The sequence below is a fragment of the Madurella fahalii genome (genome assembly GCF_045866475.1).
Source record: "Madurella fahalii IFM 68171 DNA, scaffold_2, whole genome shotgun sequence".
Lineage (NCBI taxonomy): Eukaryota > Fungi > Ascomycota > Sordariomycetes > Sordariales > Madurella > Madurella fahalii.
The window spans coordinates 5,739,975-5,758,904 of record NW_027263972.1 but is presented as its reverse complement, the minus strand read 5'-3'; the positions used below and the strand labels follow the sequence as shown (position 1 = coordinate 5,758,904).

The following is an 18,930-nucleotide window of genomic DNA, read 5'->3' as shown; positions in this document are numbered from 1 at the left end:
CGTCCATTTTGTGTCTCAGCTTCGTCAAGGGATATGTAGCCTGGCACTGATCAAGTCGGGTAGATTCGTGGCATAACGGGACGAGCAAATGCTGTTCTCAACTCTGGACTCGATATCAGTTGTGGCAGAGAGGGACCCAAAAGGTTGATGACCATACTTTGTCCTCCTCCCCTGCGGACAGCTTGTGCTAAGTAGGCGCGCTCTAACCATTTGCCCTTTCCACCGGAACTTTGTTGTGGCCATCCGGGATCATGATGATTTCTCCACGTAGCATCTGTGCTCGCCTACCTCGATTAATTCATGTATTCACGCTTAAGACGATAACGCAGGCAGCTATCGGATCTCGGATCACGCGTCGGCTGTCTACCTTACTGTACATACTCAGAGCACCTGGCCTCCTGGCCCGTACCTTAGTACAGTACAACTCTCCAATAATTCAATCCGTACCCAATGATGAACATGTCGATGGAAGAGCTACTCATTATTCCAGTGCCCGTCCACATGAGTATTCACTAACAGGGTTATTGAACAATGGGCGTTTAATAAGTGCCGGATAAGAGGGGCCCGCTGGATTGCAGGGGTCGACCGGCCAATGGCCCCCTGGCGTCCCCGACCAAGACAGGTGGCCAATCCAGTCCCGCAGCTTCGATTCAAGATGGGACAGCTTTCCTTGCCGTGCCACTCGAAGCACCACATCGTTTGCCAGCTTCGAGACAGCCATTGAGTGCCTCTGCGACCCTGGAGGTCTCTCGATGAGTATTACCTAGGCCTTGTCTTTCCATTTCTTTTCCCTCGTGCATTTGGCTATCTAGCTTTGCTTCCTATTCGATCCCGCGTCCGGCTAGGGCGATAAGTCGAGATGCTAATCGCGGGCTCGGTGTCCGCGAGATGGACGGCCTATCTCGGCCTGCTGTCCGCTCTCTCTGCCACATTTGCCCCGACAGGTATGAGCCGCATGGTTAGACTCTCGTGGTCATTATAATGACAAGCTTAGTCGCCGTCAAGGAACACGACTTTAAGAAGTGCCACCAGTCAGGCTTCTGCAAGCGCAATCGTGCATTTGCGGACCACGCCCTCGCAGCGAGTTCATGGCAGTCGCCCTATAACATCGCGCCCGAATCCGGGTCGTTCAAGGATGGACAGTACCAGGCTACCATCCTAAAGACCATCAACGATAGCGGCGAGACTGTCCGACTGCCCATCACCGTCTCGTTCCTCGAGTCCGGAACCGCGCGGGTCACGGTCGACGAGGAGAAGAGACAGAAAGGAGAAATCGAGTTGCGCCACGACAGCAAGGCGAGGAAAGAGCGCTACAACGAAGCTGAGCAATGGGTTATTGTTGGCGGGCTGACCCTGGACAAGGCAGCAAAGGTCGACTACGAGGACAAGACGCAGCTCACCGTCAAGTTTGGTCCGTCCTCCAAGTTTGAGGCCACCATCAAGTTCTCTCCCTTCGGCATCGATTTTAAGCGCGATGGAAACAGCCAGATCAAGTTCAACGACCAGGGCCTTTTAAACATTGAGCACTGGAGGCCCAAGATTGAGAAGGCTGAACCCGAAAAGAAGGAGGGCGACGAGGCGAACGGGGAGAACAAGGAAGGCGAAGACAAGCCGGAAGAAAAGAAGGAGGAGCCCAAGGGCGAAGACGAGAGCACTTGGTGGGATGAGACTTTTGGCGGCAATACGGACACTAAACCTCGTGGCCCAGAGAGTGTTGCGCTCGATATCTCGTTTGTCGGCTATGAACACGTTTTCGGCATCCCGTCGCACACTGGCCCTCTGTCGCTCAAGCAGACCCGCGGCGGCGACGGCAATTACCAGGAACCTTACAGGATGTACAACGCCGATGTTTTTGAGTATATCCTCGACAGCCCCATGACCCTCTACGGCGCCATTCCGTTCATGCAGGCACACCGCAAGGATTCCAGCGTCGGCGTCTTTTGGCTGAATGCGGCGGAGACGTGGGTTGACATTACCAAGGGCAAGGACTCCAAGAACCCTCTTGCCTTGGGTGTCAAGTCCAAGACGAGCACCCACACGCACTGGATCTCTGAGAGTGGTCTGCTGGATGTGTTCGTCTTCCTCGGCCCGACTCCCAAGGACCTCACCGCCAAGTATGGCGAGCTCACGGGCACTACGGCCATGCCGCAGGAGTTCTCTCTCGGGTATCATCAGTGCCGTTGGAACTACGTCTCGGACGAGGATGTCAAGGATGTCGACCGCAAGATGGACAAGTTTAAGCTGCCCTACGACGTCATTTGGCTGGACATTGAGTATACGGAGGAGAAGAAGTACTTTACTTGGGACAAGCACACTTTTGCGGATCCGATCGGCATGGGCAAGCAGCTGGACAGCCACGGCCGGAAACTGGTCACCATCATCGACCCGCACATCAAGAACGTTGACAACTATCCCGTTGTCGCGGAGCTCAAGTCCAAAGAGCTCGGCGTCAAGAACAAAGAGGGCAACCTCTTTGAGGGCTGGTGCTGGCCGGGCTCGTCGTACTGGATCGACGCTTTTAGCCCCGCCGCGCGGGAATGGTGGGCCTCGCTCTTCAAGTACGACACGTTTAAGGGCACCATGGAGAATACGTGGATCTGGAACGACATGAACGAGCCGTCGGTCTTCAACGGGCCGGAAACAACCATGCCCAAGGACAATCTCCATTTCGGCAATTGGGAACACCGCGACGTGCACAACCTGAACGGAATGACGTTCCAGAACGCCACGTACCACGCCCTGACGACGCGCAAGCCCGGCGAGCTCCGGCGCCCGTTCGTGCTCACCCGGGCCTTCTTTGCCGGTTCTCAGCGCGTTGGTGCCATGTGGACGGGCGACAACCAAGCCGCGTGGGACCACCTCGAGGCGTCCATCCCCATGATTCTCAGTCAAGGAATCTCGGGCTTTCCCTTCTCGGGCGCCGACGTCGGCGGTTTCTTTGGCAACCCGGAGAAGGAGCTCCTGACGCGGTGGTACCAGGCCGGCGCTTTCTACCCCTTCTTCCGCGGTCACGCGCACATTGACGCCCGGCGGCGCGAGCCGTACCTCGCCGGCGAGCCATACACGACCATCATCGGCGCGGCCCTCCGGCTCCGCTACAGCTTGCTCCCGTCGTGGTACACGGCCTTCCGCCAGGCTCACGTCGACGGTACGCCCATCATCAAGCCCATGTTCTACACGCACCCATCGGAGGAGGCCGGCTTCGGCGTCGACGACCAGTTCTTCGTGGGTAACACCGGCCTGCTGGCGAAGCCTGTCACGCAAAAGGACAAGGAGACGGCGGATGTCTGGATCCCGGACGCCGAGGTCTACTACGACTACTTTACGTACCAGGTCGTGCCGACCTCCAAGGGCAAGACGGTCTCGCTGGACGCGCCGCTCGACAAGATCCCCTTGCTCATGCGCGGCGGCCACATCTTTGCGCGGCGCGACGTCCCCCGCCGCTCGAGCGCCCTGATGAGGTGGGACGACTATACTCTGGTGGTGACGGTCCCCCGGGACGGCAAGCGCGCGGAGGGCGAGCTGTACGTGGATGACGGCGATTCATTTGATTACAGGAAGGGCCAGTATATCCACCGCAGGTTTGTGTTTGATGGTGCGGCGAAGAGCATCGCGTCTGTGGATGCCGAGGGGAGGGATGGGAAGGGCCTGGAGGAGGGCGATTGGATGAAGAAGATGCGGACGGTGGGAGTGGACAAGATTGTCATTGTCGGCGCGCCGGCGGCGTGGGCAGGCAAGAAGGAGTTCAAGGTTGAATCCGAGGGTAAGACATGGAGCGCGAAGCTGGAGTTTACGCCGGCTGAGAAGGGGCGGGCGGCGTTTGCGGTGGTGAAGAAGGTTGGCGCGAGGATTGGGGCGGATTGGAAGGTTGACCTTGCTTGATTGGTTTGGGGGGGGGCGTATGCGCTGTAGGGGGGGTGTTTGGGCTAGAAGCTGCGAAGTAAGGGAGCTTGTTTTCCGGTTTCGTATATATAGCTACCTTGCCTGCGATATACAACGCAAAGAATAGGACTGGTTTGATGCAGTACTATCACCTAGCACCAATCTGGACTTAGATCGAGTCGGTGGTACCGCGCGGTTGGTCTCCGTTCTCCTGTCATCCAATCCCGATGGATTAACCAAAATGTCACAACCAATGAGCGCCATGTCAGATATTAATTACCGGGCGATCCCAAAGTTCCAGGTCGTGTTCCTGGCGTTGCCGCGTAGCCGCAGTAGCGGGGTGGCACGAGTTGGGGAGAGCTGTCCACTGCGCACCGCCACCCAGTCGGGACTGGACTGCTCGGACTTTGGGGTGTGAAGATGCTTCGCATGATCCCGATGTGTGCAACAACAGGGTTTTTGGAGAAACAGAAAGGGGTATAGTTCTGTGGCACGTGGATGACGGGCGGAGGCGGCAACTTTCCCGTGAAGATCGTCTGCAGAACGGGTGCAACCAGGGAGGGTTACTGTGGTATTTGGGCCAGGGGCCAATTGAAGTCTAGGCCAGACTTGTGCTGTTGCCTGCATGAGTAGGGGGTTATATACAACTAGGACTGCCGACATCTGCTCCCTTGCTTGGCCGTTCATTCGTCAGGTTAAAGATTGACGACACTGGGAGCTGTGTCGTTCTCATATCATTTGGTAAATCTTCATTGGTGTCTGTCGTGACGAGGAATTTGCTTTCCATCCTTGGGCATTTCTTTTTTTTTTTTTTCACGTCTTTAAACTCTCTCATTTTTTTCCTTCCAGAACGCTCTGTCGGTTCGGTTACTGCACCCCACGGAAGTTGTTCGTTCATTCATCACCCATTACTCACCATGAAGCCAACGGCCCTCTTAACAACCCTCACCTTCACCCTCACCACATCAACCTACGCAGCCACCCTCCCGGCCCCGCCAATCCGTCCACGCAATGCACCCGCTTACCACTACGCCCTCCTCCACACCCTAACCCCTCCCCTCCCGGCCCCGGCCCCGGCACGCTTCTTCTCCTCTCAACAAGCCCAAGAAGCCCAATCCACTAGAGGCGGCGCCATCCTCACCCTCCCACCCGTCGGCGCCGACCCTCCGGCCTCTCCAGACTCGGTGACCACGATCGAGGGCACCTTCCGCATCCCGCAGGCCGACGCGCCGACGTCCGGGCCGACGGCGAACAACCCGGTGGGCGTGTACGCGGCGTCCTTCTGGGTGGGGCTGTCGGCGGGCGCGCCGTGCAGCGCGGCCTCGACGACGCTGCGCGCGGGCGTCGACGTCTTCTGGGACGGCACGTTTGGCGGCGCGCAGAGCCCCTTCGCCTGGTACCAGTTCCCCGGCCAGGGGTCGTCCACGGGCCTTGGCAACTTCTCGGTGGCCACGGGCGACCTGGTGCGCTTCCGCCTGCGCGCCGAGGACGCCGGCCGCTGGGTCGAGGTCGCCGTCGACAACTTCGGCGCCGGCCCGGCCACCGACGCCTGGGAGGACGGCGGGGCGGCCTTGCTGGTGCCGCGCCAGACCGCGTCCCACCGGGTTGAGGTGGGGGATGTGGGGAGCGCGAGCGGGAGCGCGAGCGCGGCGGATTGTGCGAGGCGGGTCTCGTGGGTGGTGGAGGACTTCCCCCTTGCTGGGCTGCCTAATGTCCCGGTTGCGTTGGCCAACTTTACGAGCGTTACCTTTGGGGATGCGATGGTGACGTCTGCGGATGGCCAGGTGAGGGATGTGGGTGAGGCGGAGGAGGTGATGGATATTAGGCTGGATGCGCAGGGTGGGAGGCTGACGAAGTGTGAGCTGTTGGGAGAGGCGAGGCTGGGGTGCAAGCGGGTTTTGGGAGAGGATGAGTGATAAGAGGAGAGATGTAATAAATTCAGCTGAGTATGCTAAGGGGTGAGGGGAAGGATGGAAGGGGCAACAACACGTAATACTAGTAGCAGACTATCACAATACTAATTTGGAGACGTAGTTCAAGTGCTCAAACTGGTGGAAGAAGCGAGGCGTAAAGGCGAGTGTCAGAAATTGGCTTTAGTTTGACATCAAACCAGAGTGCTTTATCTCTCGTATATTAATCACGTAGCATTCTTCTCAACTGCCTCATCTCTCATTGTAGGGGATCGGAACTGATCATGCTCTCGGGGGAGACTCTGTTACCTTGGGTAGAGACGCTGATATGATTGATGCTTCAAGTGAGGGTACTATAGCAACGGACCGGTGTTTCGGTTGATAAATCAAATACCGACCATCAATATCCGGACATTGAGAACTTAAAAAGATGGCTGGCGTGTAGCCGCCTCGTCGATTTGATTCGTGCTACCGGAGCGAGTCCCCTTCACAAGTTTTATGTCACACGAGCAGGCGAAGCTGGCTATCGTCTGCCTTGGGCCTATCGCCACAACTCCTGCATAGTCACAGCTGGCGTCGCCTTGATGTTGTGGGGTGATCTCTCATCTCAGTCTCTCCTTGAGCTAACCGTATTCCCTTTCGTTTAGTTAACTCTCAGTTGCATGGTGATCGCTCTCAAAGTGACTTGGACCCAATGGTTAAAGACTTTTCTCGATCTCGATGTCTCCAGCACATATTGCGTGGTTAATAACCCTGGGAATTATTGTCTTGTAAGAACAATTGGTTCGTCTAAACGCTTTAATGCCATAAACCGCCGCAGTAAATGCAACCCCCCCTTCATCATACAGCGTTGCTCGTAGACTCCTGGTTCGTCGACCGGCTCCCAGGCCGCCAAATCCTCCGCCGCGCCGACTCGCTGTCTGCGCTCGGCCGCTTCTCATTATAGTCGTCAACGCCGGTGGCGCGGACCTCGTCTTCCCTTGGCGACTGGCGGATCGAGGCCAGCCGGGTCACCGTGTCCGGCTTCCTGTTGTGGTAGATATCCTGGAAGTCCATGCCGGCATCCACCACCGCAGCCCTACTGTTTCCTCGCTTGCGCGCCATTGCCGCTGCCGATGCCGCGGCCGAGCTCGAAGAGGGCTGGAGTGGCTCCGGGGGCGCACTCTGGTAACTAGGAGGAGGCTGTACCTGGGTCCAATACAGCGGCATGCTCTGCATACCGCCGGGCTGCACGAGGCGCGGCGTCTCGAGACCCATGTCGTGCATCTGCCGCATCAGCTCGACGGCAAACTTGTTGTGCCGATTGAGGCGGAGCAGCTCGTTCTGGTAATTGCTCTTGTGGAAGAAGATGATGTTCATGGTGATGCTGCTGACCTCGTCGATGGTTTGGACCTCGGAGATGATACGCGGTGCATAGTCTCGCTTGTTCTGCAGGCAGAACTCGAGCATCCGGGCCTTGAGCTCTTCGATCTGAGCCTCAGTCGTCCCGAAGCGCAGCTTCAAGTTGATCGGGTCGGCCAACCCCTGGCTGCGTCTTTGGTTGAGGATAAACAGGGTGTTGAGCAGAGAGTTCGGCGCCTGCACCACGTGGCCCTCCATCTTTTTGAACTCGGTGTACAGAAGGGAAACCTCGAGGACGTAGTAATCGTCGCCCCTCATCATCGAGCCTGTATTGCCATAGACCGTGACCCGGTCGCCGACATCAAACGGATGCTTGACGAAGACGAAGATGATAGACTATGTGTGTCAGAGGATATGGGCGGATCTTTTTGAAGGGGGAATTATTAAACACACCTGGAGGAACTCCTGAGCAGTCGCCTGGAGCAGCCATGACAGACCCAAAATGACAGTGCCCGTCGACGTCAGCGCGGCAGCAGCGGAATTGGATATGATGCTGATGAAAACAATGATGACAATCACTGCAATGATGAACATGAACACCTCGTCGAGCTTCTTGATAACGGAATCCAGGTCTTTGAGCGACGCTGCGATGGCCTTCTTCTCCAGATGGATCTCGTTGCACACCATCTCAAGCTCCTCCATCGAAATATCGCCGTTGAGGTCCTTGTCAAAGACGGAAAAGCATGCTTCGGCATCCTCCTGTGTCGGAAAGGCCGGCTGCAGATCGTCGACCGTGATGGTCGTCTTGTCCGGCTTGACGAAGGTGCGGTAGAAGACGCGCGCGAGCGTGTAGCTGGATTCGGTGGTGCGAAGCAGCTCCGTTACCACTCTCTGTGGATGGTTGTTCTTGAGAATCCTCCTCCCGGTGAAGTCGCCGGCCATGCGGCTGGCAGCGCTCCCGACCTTGCTCCAAACTTGGCGTGCATTGTTCTGGATGGCCTTTAACGGCGATGGGCTCCCTGACGGATCCTCTCCGCTGCCGGCTGAGTCCCAGGCGGGGTCCTGTGCCTCGAGGCACGCCTTGGCGTACGTGTACAGGGCCACCAGACAGCCGATCTGCATCTGGTTCTCGCGGATCCGGTGCGAATATGTGCGCAGGTGGAAAGAAGCCGCGATCCACTTGATCAGGATCTTCTCCACGAAGTTCAGCGTTGCCAGGACGAACAAGGCGATGATGATCTTCCAGACGATATCGATCCACAGGATATAGGGGGTGGGGTCGTCGCTTTTGGGGTCGGTGATGACGCGATGGTTATTGAGGATAGGTTTGTACGATATTAGCACCGCTAGCAGCCAGAGGAATAGGGCTGTGGGGAGCTCGAGCTGCCGCCCAATATCCTTCCACTTCTGGTGATTGCTGGATCCAACTGTGTCGGCGGCAAAGGCAACGATGTAGGGCATTATCGACGTGACAATCCGGGTGGCCCACAGAGTCAGCCAGACGACTTCCAACCAGATGCCGAACCACATGAGCTGCACACCCCCAGGACCGCCAACCGGATCCCCCTCGCGGTTGTATGCGAACACGTCCAGGAAGACAGGGATCAAGATTAGGATGCCGGCTGGAATTGCGTAGAGGATGTAGCGCAGCACGCGAGGGAACTTCTTGAGCCAGACCCAGAGCTTGGTGAGCCACGTCGCCTTTACCGGTGCGGTGGCGACAGGCGCGGCCGGGGCTGCCACTGTGTTGAAGGCATCTTCGGGCACCCTCTCGTCGTGACTCCTGTTCCTCGACCGGCCTAGAGTCGAGTGGTTTTCCTGGTGCACCTGCCGGGACACGACCCGCTCGGCGCGGAGGAGCTCCAGGTCGTCATGTAGGCGGTTCGCCGCTTCCCTGGAGTCTCTAGGACTCATGGGTGCCGCCTCGGGAGCGAGGTGGTCGGGATCAAGCCGGGACTTCTCGGGGTCGCTGGCCTCCGGGCTCGGGCCGGAGTAAGACGGCATCTGAACGTGTAAGGCAGGCCGCTTGGGCGGGGGCGGCGACTCTCCCGGCGGCGCCATGTTGCCGCATCGAGGGGAGAGACTGGCGGCTTACACGGGGGATGATCTGGTTCAGATCGGCTCTAAAAGAGGAGGAGAGAAGGCAGAACTCGACGCGAGACGGGTGGAAAAACTGTCTTTCACTCGGTCTCTTCATCCCAAGTTCCCCAGGAGCGGATCCACACTGTGACCCACACGAGATGTGGGCGATCGCACCCAAAACTTGTACTGTACATAATTGCGATCAGGGTTCGGTGGTGTTGGCTCCAGTCGGCTACGCGGGTTGCGGGATGGGATCGGGCGAACGCCCCAATTGCGTAACCCGTTTGTTCAACGGTCCGTCCTGTTGAATGGCGAATCGCTCTTGGGTTGCTTTGCGTGCCGTAATTGGCATGCTGTGGCAGTTTGGTGCTGCTGTGCCTGCCACGGGTGAAAGCAGCTTCGGCACACGAATCCCGAGAAGTCATTCTGGACATGTATGTACACAGTAGCGTACTGTGGTCCCGCGCGCCTGGCTGCTTGGCTCCTTGGCTGCTTGGGATTCCATGATTCACAGATTCTCTTCCCCTGACACGGCCCGCCGAATAGGTGGTTAGAGACTACCCTAGCCGCAATGCAACTGAGTCGCGCTTATGTTTGTTCCCGTGCCAGAGTCGCATGTAACTGAGGTCGAACCAAATTCCGTGGCCCTGATTCGGGATGCGAGAGGACGAGTTCCGGAGAGGATGCGGGCTGCCGTTCGATGCCCGTCCCCCGCATTTCTGTCAATCTCCCATTGCCTGCTTGAATGGGTGATCTTTTTATCGATTCTTTCCTTTGCCTTCCCCCTTGCCAGGCCCAAAAGGGGCAAGATTGCTTGGATTGTATGGGGCTTTTCTGATCGGCCTGAAACATCCCCTTAAGATTGCATGACGTCATGTTGGATTTTCTGTCGACTTGGCGCCAGGTCTGCCCTTTCTATTTTGAGTCCGCGCTCGAATTCTGCGAGTTAGGGCTCGGAATGACAGCTTTCTTGGGAGATGTTGAAGTTCCGAGTTCAACGATGTTATGTCTCAACTAGTTGCAATATGAGACAATACATACGTTTGCTAGTAGATGCAGACAAGGAAGAGAGTTCAGCAAAGTAAGCACCTATTAAGAGGAATAACACTTCTAGAAGGGTCGCCCCGAGAGACCTGTTTGCCGGTTCGCGCCTCGTCCAAAGCTTTCCAGCTTGCTACTTAAGATAGCCTAGAATGTTTCCCGTTTGCGACCTCCGGTAGCTGGCGTTTAGCATTAGCACAGGCCCCTATACGACACGTGGTCCCGGGTGACAGATTCGAATCTGTCTCCTGCCATCTTTGGCGCGCTTCAATCTCAGGTTCGACATTACTGCCTACTAGGCGTCATGAATCAGATGTATCTCCTTAGTATCAACACTTGTCAGAAGGGCATTGGAATAGGACGTAGAAAGAAAATAGGGGGAAAAGAGGAAAAATAAAGTGGGAGAGAGGAGAGAGAAAAAAGAGTAAGTAGGGACAATGGCTCCCTACGTGTTAAACAGCATTAGATACTGAAACAAGACAAAACAGAAGTTGTTCAACGTAATATCCCGTGATGCTAGAATAGCTCTTATACCTCAAACGAAAAGGAGCCAGAGAACTCCTAATTCGCCGAATGAGAGACGAGGTGCCATGGCCGAGTGCGATCCCCCGCTGTCCCGTACCAAGGGTGCACCCGAATGCGGGGTCCTAATATATGTATGCAAGAGCGAGTCACAGTAGCAGCCGTGCGAGCGAGTTGCATGCCGTTTTGACACCCGTGGATCGCCCGACTCGTCGAGATTTGAACTTCCAACTGCATTTTATTTTCACCCGTTTTTGTCAAACGACAGTCAAGACAACAAATAAAAGTCGCTAGATGCATTTCGCTACCCAGTTGGCGAGCTACCAAGCCACAGGAGGCACTCCTTCCAACCAGACGCCCATGTGGAACCAAAGAACCATGGAGCAGCCTAGCCTCTGCTGGCCGCCTCCCATTCGCGACCCATGAGGAGGATTGGATTTGCCCTGCATGGTTTGTCCTGTTGGGCGCGTTTTATGCCGGACTGCCCAAGCCTCTAATAAGCCAAACGCCATGCGATGGTCAGAAACTACTGCGCCTTCAATTGGACCCCGCGCTATCCGCGCTCAGCCGCACCTTTCTGCTAAGAGGAAAGCGTGTGCGATCCGTTGGACGCCAGAACTATTGTTTCCGTATCCTCTTGGAAGCGCCGGTCTTGAATTGCGCCGTCTTTCTTACCCCCGTCCTGAACACCTGGTCTGACCTGCCTTCAATCCCGTCGAGTTTTGCGTGCCCATCTATCGTCATCCCGTCCCGGCCGAGATTCGTTTCCGGCTCCCCAAGCCTAGCCGTGCCCGATGCATTTGCTCAAAGACTCATCTTGACCTTTTTTTTTTGTTGTTGTTCTTGAACGCCCCGCACTGGGCTTAGGACCTCGGCACCACAAGGCTGCGTCGCCGCTGCGACTCTGCGCCGCAGTTACATCTCAGTCAGCAGTCAAGCTGGGACGGTAGCAATCCTTCCAGCGCGTCGGAGGCGCGCCGAGACGACGCTGAAAATGGCCGCGCTCCCGGAGAACTGGGAGTGGGACTACGACGGCAAGCGCTGGTTCTACCGCTACAAGCCCACCGGTCTCATCCAGTACACGTTCCCCAAGCCCGGCGACGAGTTTCCCGAGTATGTGGGCGAAGGCGCGGCGCGTTTTGATCTTGCTCCTGAAGAAAAGCTAGTGAGCCAGAAACAGATCAGGAGACGGAGCACACTGGGCGGGTCCTCGTCGAAACAAGCCGCATGGTCCAAGCAAAGAGGAAGCTCAGCTACAGCTACCATTGCTGAGCAGGACGATGGCACCGGCCCGTTTTGGCTCCAACCGGATGGCCTCATGTACATGGGACCTGGCGCCTACAATGACATCAGTCCTTTGCAAGAGGAGGAAGAGGAGGCCGGTCAAGGAAGCAGCCAAGAAACCGCTCAAGCTGACGGGCAGGACGACACGGCAACCACCACTGCAAGGGTCGCCACAGCCGCCGCGGAAGAATATCCCAAGCAGGGCACAAGGCCGCGTGCGTATACATCGCCAATAGTGAGCGCAGAGACCACTCCGCTCGTCACCAACAGCCAGCCAGCCGTCACACCATCCGAGACCAACAGCGTGATATTCGTCGAAGCCGGTCAAGATGCTACAGTTGACACGGATATCGTGTCATCCCACACTGTCCCGCTTCTAGACAACTGGCAGGTCGAGGCGCCGCGTGACCCGCTTGGCTTTGTTGCTGAACTTCCCAGCGAACTGACGGCCCAGTGCCGCGAGGAGACCCATCCGGCCCCGGTCGAGTTGCCCAGCAATGAAATCATGATGGATGTAACAGAACCCGTGGTCTACGCGAACGCCTTTCACTTGGCCCCTGCCGAACTACCCTCTGACACCATTCCTGTGGCACGCGTTGCTGCCGCTAGCAGGGCTGACCAGAAGGCTGAGACATCGCGGGTCCCCACACAAGGTGACGAACAGTCACGGCCTTATCAGGCCGTTCAAGAGCCCGTACATCGTCCATACAGGCCAGTTCGGCAAAATTCCCTGCCTCAGCCCGCAAGCCGACCCGTGCAACCGTTCAACGCTACCAAGGGTCCGACCCCAGGGAAGTATCAGCCCTATAATCCTGCGAGGCATGCCGCCGTCGGCGCCGACCATACATCGAGCACGATTTCCAGTAACCGGCATTCGATTTCCGGGGCCCGGGACTTCAGCCTTGCCAACGGAGACAAGAGACATTCTTTGGCGGGACCGCCACCATCGCATTGTCGGTCATCAGAGGTTCCTGCGATTTTGAAACCCCCTCAAATACCCCCGAAACAGCCTCTGGACGGTCCAGGCAATGGCGAACAGGCAACGATTTCCGTTTCTAGAGCACGCCATGAGAGCATTTCCGGGTCTGGGTATGTGGGCAATTCTGGACTCGCGAAGGTACCTTCGGTTCTTCAACCCGCCCGCGGACGCCCTCTCCGCGCCCAGTCCCCCCCTGAAAACCGACGAGGTAGTCCGAATAAGAGCTATCAAGCCTATAAACCTTATAAGGACCTGCAACAGGACATCGACGACGCTGTTCAGCTCCTATCCAAGACTGGATACGGTCACGGGCCTACGGCGGCCCCCCGGACATCGAGTCCGGGGAGACACCAGGCTGGTAGAACAGACACTTTGCCAACAGACCTTCCTTCCATTCCTTACATGGGTGTTCGACCACCACTACCGCCCTCGGCGGTGAGCGCGCCTGTCACGTTGCAGAGCCTGCAGTCACGCCAAACACCTCATGACTACCACAGAGGTGTTCCACCTGGACGAGAGGCAAGTACGGCAGCTTTTCAGGAATACTCTACCCCTCTCCCGCCTTCGAGTCCAGACATACCGGAACCCTTGAATCTCTCTCGCAAATCACCCGTGCCTACAGCTCAGGACAGCATACCAACCGTCACTGCTTCTCTTAGGCACCCGCTTGCGACCGAATCGGAGATCGTCTCCCGGGAGTCTACACCAGCTCCGTACGGCATTGGAATAGTTTCCGCCCCGGGGACGGCCGATTTAAATACTAAACCAAGTGCTCCACAAGGAAGCGTGGGAAACCCTGGCCCCGGAGATCAACCCAGCGTCCGTGGCCAGGCGGGGCTAGCATCTCAGCATAGTCAGCTAGACACCTCGGGTAAACCGCAAGTCGTGGCATTTGAGATGCAGGCGGGCAAGATTCCCGCCCGCGCGGCGGTGTCTAACAGGGAGTCACAGCATGGACCCTCTCAGCAAGCGGTCTCGGGCGAATTTAGTGCCACGTCCGCACCCTCGATTCCGTCAGCTTCGCATCCTACCGTATCTGCTCAGACATTACCAATCAGATCAGGAATCGGTATGCCAGCATCGACCGGCTCGTCAGCGGTGGAGACCATTGAGTTGCCCTCTATACAGCAAAGTGTAACGGAAGATTCGAGAGGGTTACAAAACCAGAGTGGCACCCTTCATTCTCACAATGAGGCTTCACGGACCACGGACCAATTGCAGGCTAATACTATCGTTGTCGATCCCGATCCTATACCTACAAGTTCGTCGACGCATATCATCCTTGACTACTCCGTGGCACAGACGCAGCCTTTTTCAAAACCCATGCTCGAAGAAAGCATGACGGTGTCAACTGATCAGACCGCGCAAGCCGAGACGTCAAGCCCGCCCTATGCCACGCCCGCGGTTTCACGACACCACTCATCCCCGGGCAGACCAGGGCTCGTTGGGCAACAAGCTGTGACACCATCGACCCAACCTTCGCTTACCCCGCGAGGACCGGGCTCTCGGAGTCCTAGTCCAGTTTCACGGGCTTCTTCCCCGTTCGCTCATGGGACAAACCCGGGAGCTCTACCAAGCATCCATGCACTAGACCGGCCTGGTCAGGCACACCGGTTTCAGCAGCTGGTTTCGCAAATCCCCGGGCAGAATCCCTTAGAAGGCCACCTATCATCTTCCGTATCGTTGTCCAGTTCGGTCCAGGATCTCATTCAGCAGCAACCCGGCGCCTCACAAAGCGCCGCGCCGGTGCAACCTCGTATGGAAGCTATGGCTAGCTTCTCGCAATCCGTGGCATCCACAACGGAAGCCTCCGCTGACGAGCATCGCATCCATCCACCGGCAATAGGACTTGGACCCTCTCCTATACCTGCTCCGCCGCTAATGTCCAATGAGCCGGCGGCGGACTGGACGACCCCGCCACAAACACTTCCGACCGGCCGTCATCCACTTGCCTCTGATCCGGTGAATATCTCTCCGCCTTCGCCTTTAATACCACTTAAGCCTAATCCCTTACGATCCGGTAGTCCTAGTGCTGGTCAAGCGTCATCTGCGGCTCCCGCGCCAGCCGTCTTAACTGGTGTCAATGTTTCAGCGCCTCAGGATTCCGCCCAAGACTTCTCAATGGCAGGAACATCTAGTCCACAGTCACCTCCACCAATACCACCAAAACTAGTGACGTCGCAGCCGGTTCTTGGCCCAGCTCAAGGGCCCCCGATGCCTGTGCCACCGCCGTTCCTTGCTCAGCAAGGCGCTACATCGTCTTCTAGTTGGATGGCCAATCTCGGACACACAGGAAACCAACCGCCTATGCCACAACCGCTGCCCATCTCTGGCCCCGTCCAGCTTCCCATGCAATCAGCAGGCCAGATGCCGCCGATGCCCATCGCCCCGGGGCAGGCGCTTCCGGTGTCCAGTGCTCCAGGCCAGGTACCCGCAAACGCGCCTCACAGGTCCTTCTCGCTCATGTCGCTAATATCGCCGGCGCCTTCGCATGCGGCCAAGGTACCTGGTACCGCACCCCCTGAGCGGCCCATGATGTTCCCTCCACCAGGCGGGCCCCAAGGAATGCAGCCCGCCCAGACCGCCCAACCCGGAGCATTGCCGCCACGCCAGACGTTTCCTCTGCAGCCCGGCATGTTGCCGGCACAACCAGGCATGCCACAGCATCAACCGGCACCACCGCAACTGATGAGTGGACTGCAGGTGACACAAATGCACCCTCCCCAGCCCGCAGGCCCGGTAAAAGAGGAAAAAGGCTGGTTCGGCAGGCTCTGGAGAAGCGATACAGTCAAGAGATCAAACTCGGTAGCCGGCAGCGGCAAGCTCCAGAAACATGGAGGGCGTCCCATGTCGCAGCAGCCGCCGTTTCAAGGACAGTTCAACCAGAATGCGCAGTTTTCTGGCCAGCCGATGCTTGTGCAAGGAATGGCGCCGCATATGATGATGCACCATCCTCAGCAGCAGAATTTGCCGCTGCAGCCCCCTCCACAGTTCCAGCAGCAGCATCAGCAGCCGCAGCAACAACAAGGAATGCTGGCGGCCACGAATGGCGGCCACGCAATGCACGCGACTGCGCAGCATGGTAATCAACATTCGCAACCTGTCCCACCCCCGCCACATATGCGCCACCAGCAGCAACAACAACAACAACAGCAGCAGCAGCAGCAGCAGCAACAACAGCAACAGCAGTTGAAGCAGATGCAGAGGCAGAGCGTGAGTGGTGGCCCTGCTGGAGGGGGAATATCGGTTCACCAGGCCCAGGGGCACGGGGGAGGAGGAGGTCCGTATTCTGCGGCCCGGGCTGAGAACCATGGCATCGGTAGTGGTGGTGCTATTCCTGGCAGTACTACGGGTGGGCACCCCACTGCATGGGGAAACACGAGTACGTATGATGGATCTGGATGGGGTGACGATTTTGAGGAGGATTATAGATGATTTGTAGAGACGGGGTGGGTTAATCGGAGCGATCATGGTGAGGAGATCTTTACCGATGCAGATAATACCGAGTAGAGGTGGTGAATCGATGCTGGGAATGGTCATTCCTGAGGTGAAAAGGATGGAGGTGGTAATGTTTGCAGGGAAATTGACTGTTAGGAGAGGGAGGATGATACCACTGGTCTTGCATAACTTAGGAATACCTACCTAGAAATGAGAGCGTCTTTTCGGACTGCCAAAGGTGCCTTGCTATACCGTCCCCGGCTTTATATACATATAGAGCTTAATTGTGAGTTCAATTATGAATAATCAAGAAAACGACAGAAAGAGAGAGATGACACAAAACTAAAGAGAGGTCCTATATTACGTACCGCATCGTTAGACCTTTCTGACGATCCAAACTCAAGGGGAATATGTGATCCGGGCGACATCTTTATTTATGGCATCTTCAGGGGTAAGGAGGTGGGGCAACCCGGCAACAAACGAGAAGGCGGTCCGTGCACCACTACTCGAGTCCCACCTTGATCGCGAATCTGGTCTCGCAAACATCCCAATTCCAAACCATAATAGATCTGCAAAGGCAAGCCTTCTTATACATTCCTTTTCTCCGTCTTGCGCGGGACAGCGCTTACCGTCCGTCCTCATGCGTGGTCTTCAATCCCTCCCGCGCACCAATCTACCCCTCCAAAACCTCAACCGCAACCTCCGCCCTCCTTCCTTACCACACCGGCCAACAAAACCGCAGCTCCCGCGATCCCGACGTCAGGGCCAGACAAGAACGTACACCACCGGCGGACCCGGCCCAGAAGCCAAAATCAACAACAGCAACAGCAACAGCAACAACAAGCCCACGACCCAAAATGCCTCCCAAGCCAAAGAAAAAGCGACCGTCACCCGCGCCGAGCGCATCCTGGCCCGCCTGCCGCCCCGCCTCGGGCGCTACACGACGCGCCTGCGCGGCGCGCCCCTGACGCACGTCGTCGCCTTCCTGGCGCTGCACGAGATCACGGCCGTGCTGCCGCTCCTGGGGCTGTTCGGGCTGTTCCACTACAACCCGCAGCTCGTGCCCGTGTCGTACATGGTGGAGAACTACGGCGGGTACGTGGCGGAGGGGGTAGGGCGGTTCGAGCGGTATTTTCGGCGGAAGGGGTGGTTTGGGTTTGGGGAGTCCGGCGTCGGTCACGAGAAGAGGGAGGCTGGGGATAGGGAGGGCGAGGGCGAGGGCGAGGGCAAGGGGCACGGGGAGGTGCTGGAGCTGTGGCGGGAGGGGGAGTACAGGTATCGCGTTGTCGTCGAGGTGGCGTTGGCGTACGCGCTGACGAAGGTGCTGTTGCCCGTGAGGATTGCGGCGAGCGTGTGGGCGACGCCGTGGTTTGCCGGGGTGCTGATGCGGGCGAGGGCGCTTGTGCGGAGAGGCAGGTAGATAGGGTAGTTGCGTTCGCTTTAAGAGGGGGTTGTTATGTTAGGTTGGGATGGGCGGCTTAGTTGGGACGATGGCCGCTCCGTCCCGGCTGTTGTGCTGGGCTGTGGTCAACCTACGGCAGCGGGAATCTGCTCAAGCAACCGAGATGGTATTCCACGGTAGGTGCTGGTTGGTTGTCTAGCAGGTTCTGACAGATCACGCAAAGTCCATCGCCCGCCTCCACCAGGCCGAAATTCCGCGTTTCTCCATGGCGGCAGCAAAGTCTTGCACAGCCTCGACTTCAAACAGTCCGGGCTGCTCTTCTGACGGCGGAACCTCTGACTCGATCAATGCTGGTCTCGATGCCAGGTGGAAGTCCTTGTACCGCAGCCTCTGAATTGCCGTCAATATTCAATAGACTATCCGCAAGTAGCCGAGCTACGAACCTGTACAGTAGTCACCCATTCCCGGACCGCATGCTCGCTGCCTTTGCAGTACATGATGCCTGGGCAGCCTCCGCTCCGGAGAAGGGCATAGCACCCGTACTTGCTGGCGGCCTTGCGCAGGTGGGCAACCTTCTTGCGGGATGTGATGTGGTGAGTCCGAATCAAGGCATGGAAGAGCGCCATTGGCTCAGGGGATCATCGTTTTGTGGGATTTGACAGGTCTCGGACACGGATCTTTTGTGTCACGAGTGGCCCGATTGAGATACCGCGCACACTTGAATGTTCGGCCGTCTTCAGAACTAGTTTTCTTGGATAATCTGGAAGACGGCGATCAAGAATGGTCAGTGCCACTATTCTCACTCAATACGGTCGGGCGTTGGTATGGGCTAGGCCCAAGCGCTCTCAACTGCCCCTCAGACAAAGCACCAAGGAAGCACGAGGCAAGTTAACCGATCAGCAGTCTTGATCTTTTTGTTTTCATTTCACAGATCTAAACGAACACCTGAAAGAATGACTCTTAGAGAACACACTCACAGTACCGCTGGCTCTGCGCACACGGTGTTGTAAGCGCTCTCTCACGTGCACACGTGTTCCCGTGCCAAGATG

The 18,930-nt window shown here is 57.2% G+C and overlaps 6 protein-coding genes across 6 annotated transcripts; 4 read left to right on the top strand and 2 right to left on the bottom strand.

Moving 5' to 3' along the window:
- Positions 1–859: 859 nt before the first annotated feature.
- On the top strand, positions 860–3,882 carry ROT2 (glucosidase II; the record flags this gene model as incomplete). The annotated part of the gene is made up of 2 exons (XM_071059855.1): positions 860–944; positions 995–3,882. The coding sequence occupies 2 exons, from the start codon at positions 860–862 to the stop codon at positions 3,880–3,882; spliced, it is 2,973 nt and encodes a 990-aa protein (XP_070915956.1).
- A 917-nt stretch (positions 3,883–4,799) lies between these two features.
- Positions 4,800–5,798, top strand: MFIFM68171_04434 (Aspergillopepsin-2; the record flags this gene model as incomplete). Its single annotated transcript, XM_071059854.1, has 1 exon — positions 4,800–5,798. One exon carries the CDS (start codon positions 4,800–4,802, stop codon positions 5,796–5,798), a length of 999 nt encoding a protein of 332 aa, XP_070915955.1.
- Positions 5,799–6,632: 834 nt separating this feature from the next.
- Positions 6,633–9,194, bottom strand: MFIFM68171_04433 (Mechanosensitive ion channel protein; the record flags this gene model as incomplete). Its single annotated transcript, XM_071059853.1, has 2 exons — positions 6,633–7,529; positions 7,587–9,194. 2 exons carry the CDS (start codon positions 9,192–9,194, stop codon positions 6,633–6,635), a joined length of 2,505 nt encoding a protein of 834 aa, XP_070915954.1.
- A 2,578-nt stretch (positions 9,195–11,772) lies between these two features.
- MFIFM68171_04432 (WW domain-containing protein) lies at positions 11,773–12,872 on the top strand (the record flags this gene model as incomplete). Its single annotated transcript, XM_071059852.1, has 2 exons — positions 11,773–12,715; positions 12,802–12,872. 2 exons carry the CDS (start codon positions 11,773–11,775, stop codon positions 12,870–12,872), a joined length of 1,014 nt encoding a protein of 337 aa, XP_070915953.1.
- A 4,247-nt stretch (positions 12,873–17,119) lies between these two features.
- MFIFM68171_04431 (Mitochondrial seryl-tRNA synthetase) lies at positions 17,120–17,899 on the top strand (the record flags this gene model as incomplete). Its single annotated transcript, XM_071059851.1, has 1 exon — positions 17,120–17,899. The coding sequence occupies one exon, from the start codon at positions 17,120–17,122 to the stop codon at positions 17,897–17,899; it is 780 nt and encodes a 259-aa protein (XP_070915952.1).
- Positions 17,900–18,094: 195 nt separating this feature from the next.
- On the bottom strand, positions 18,095–18,507 carry MFIFM68171_04430 (PH domain-containing protein; the record flags this gene model as incomplete). The annotated part of the gene is made up of 2 exons (XM_071059850.1): positions 18,095–18,271; positions 18,325–18,507. The coding sequence occupies 2 exons, from the start codon at positions 18,505–18,507 to the stop codon at positions 18,095–18,097; spliced, it is 360 nt and encodes a 119-aa protein (XP_070915951.1).
- Positions 18,508–18,930: the final 423 nt, after the last annotated feature.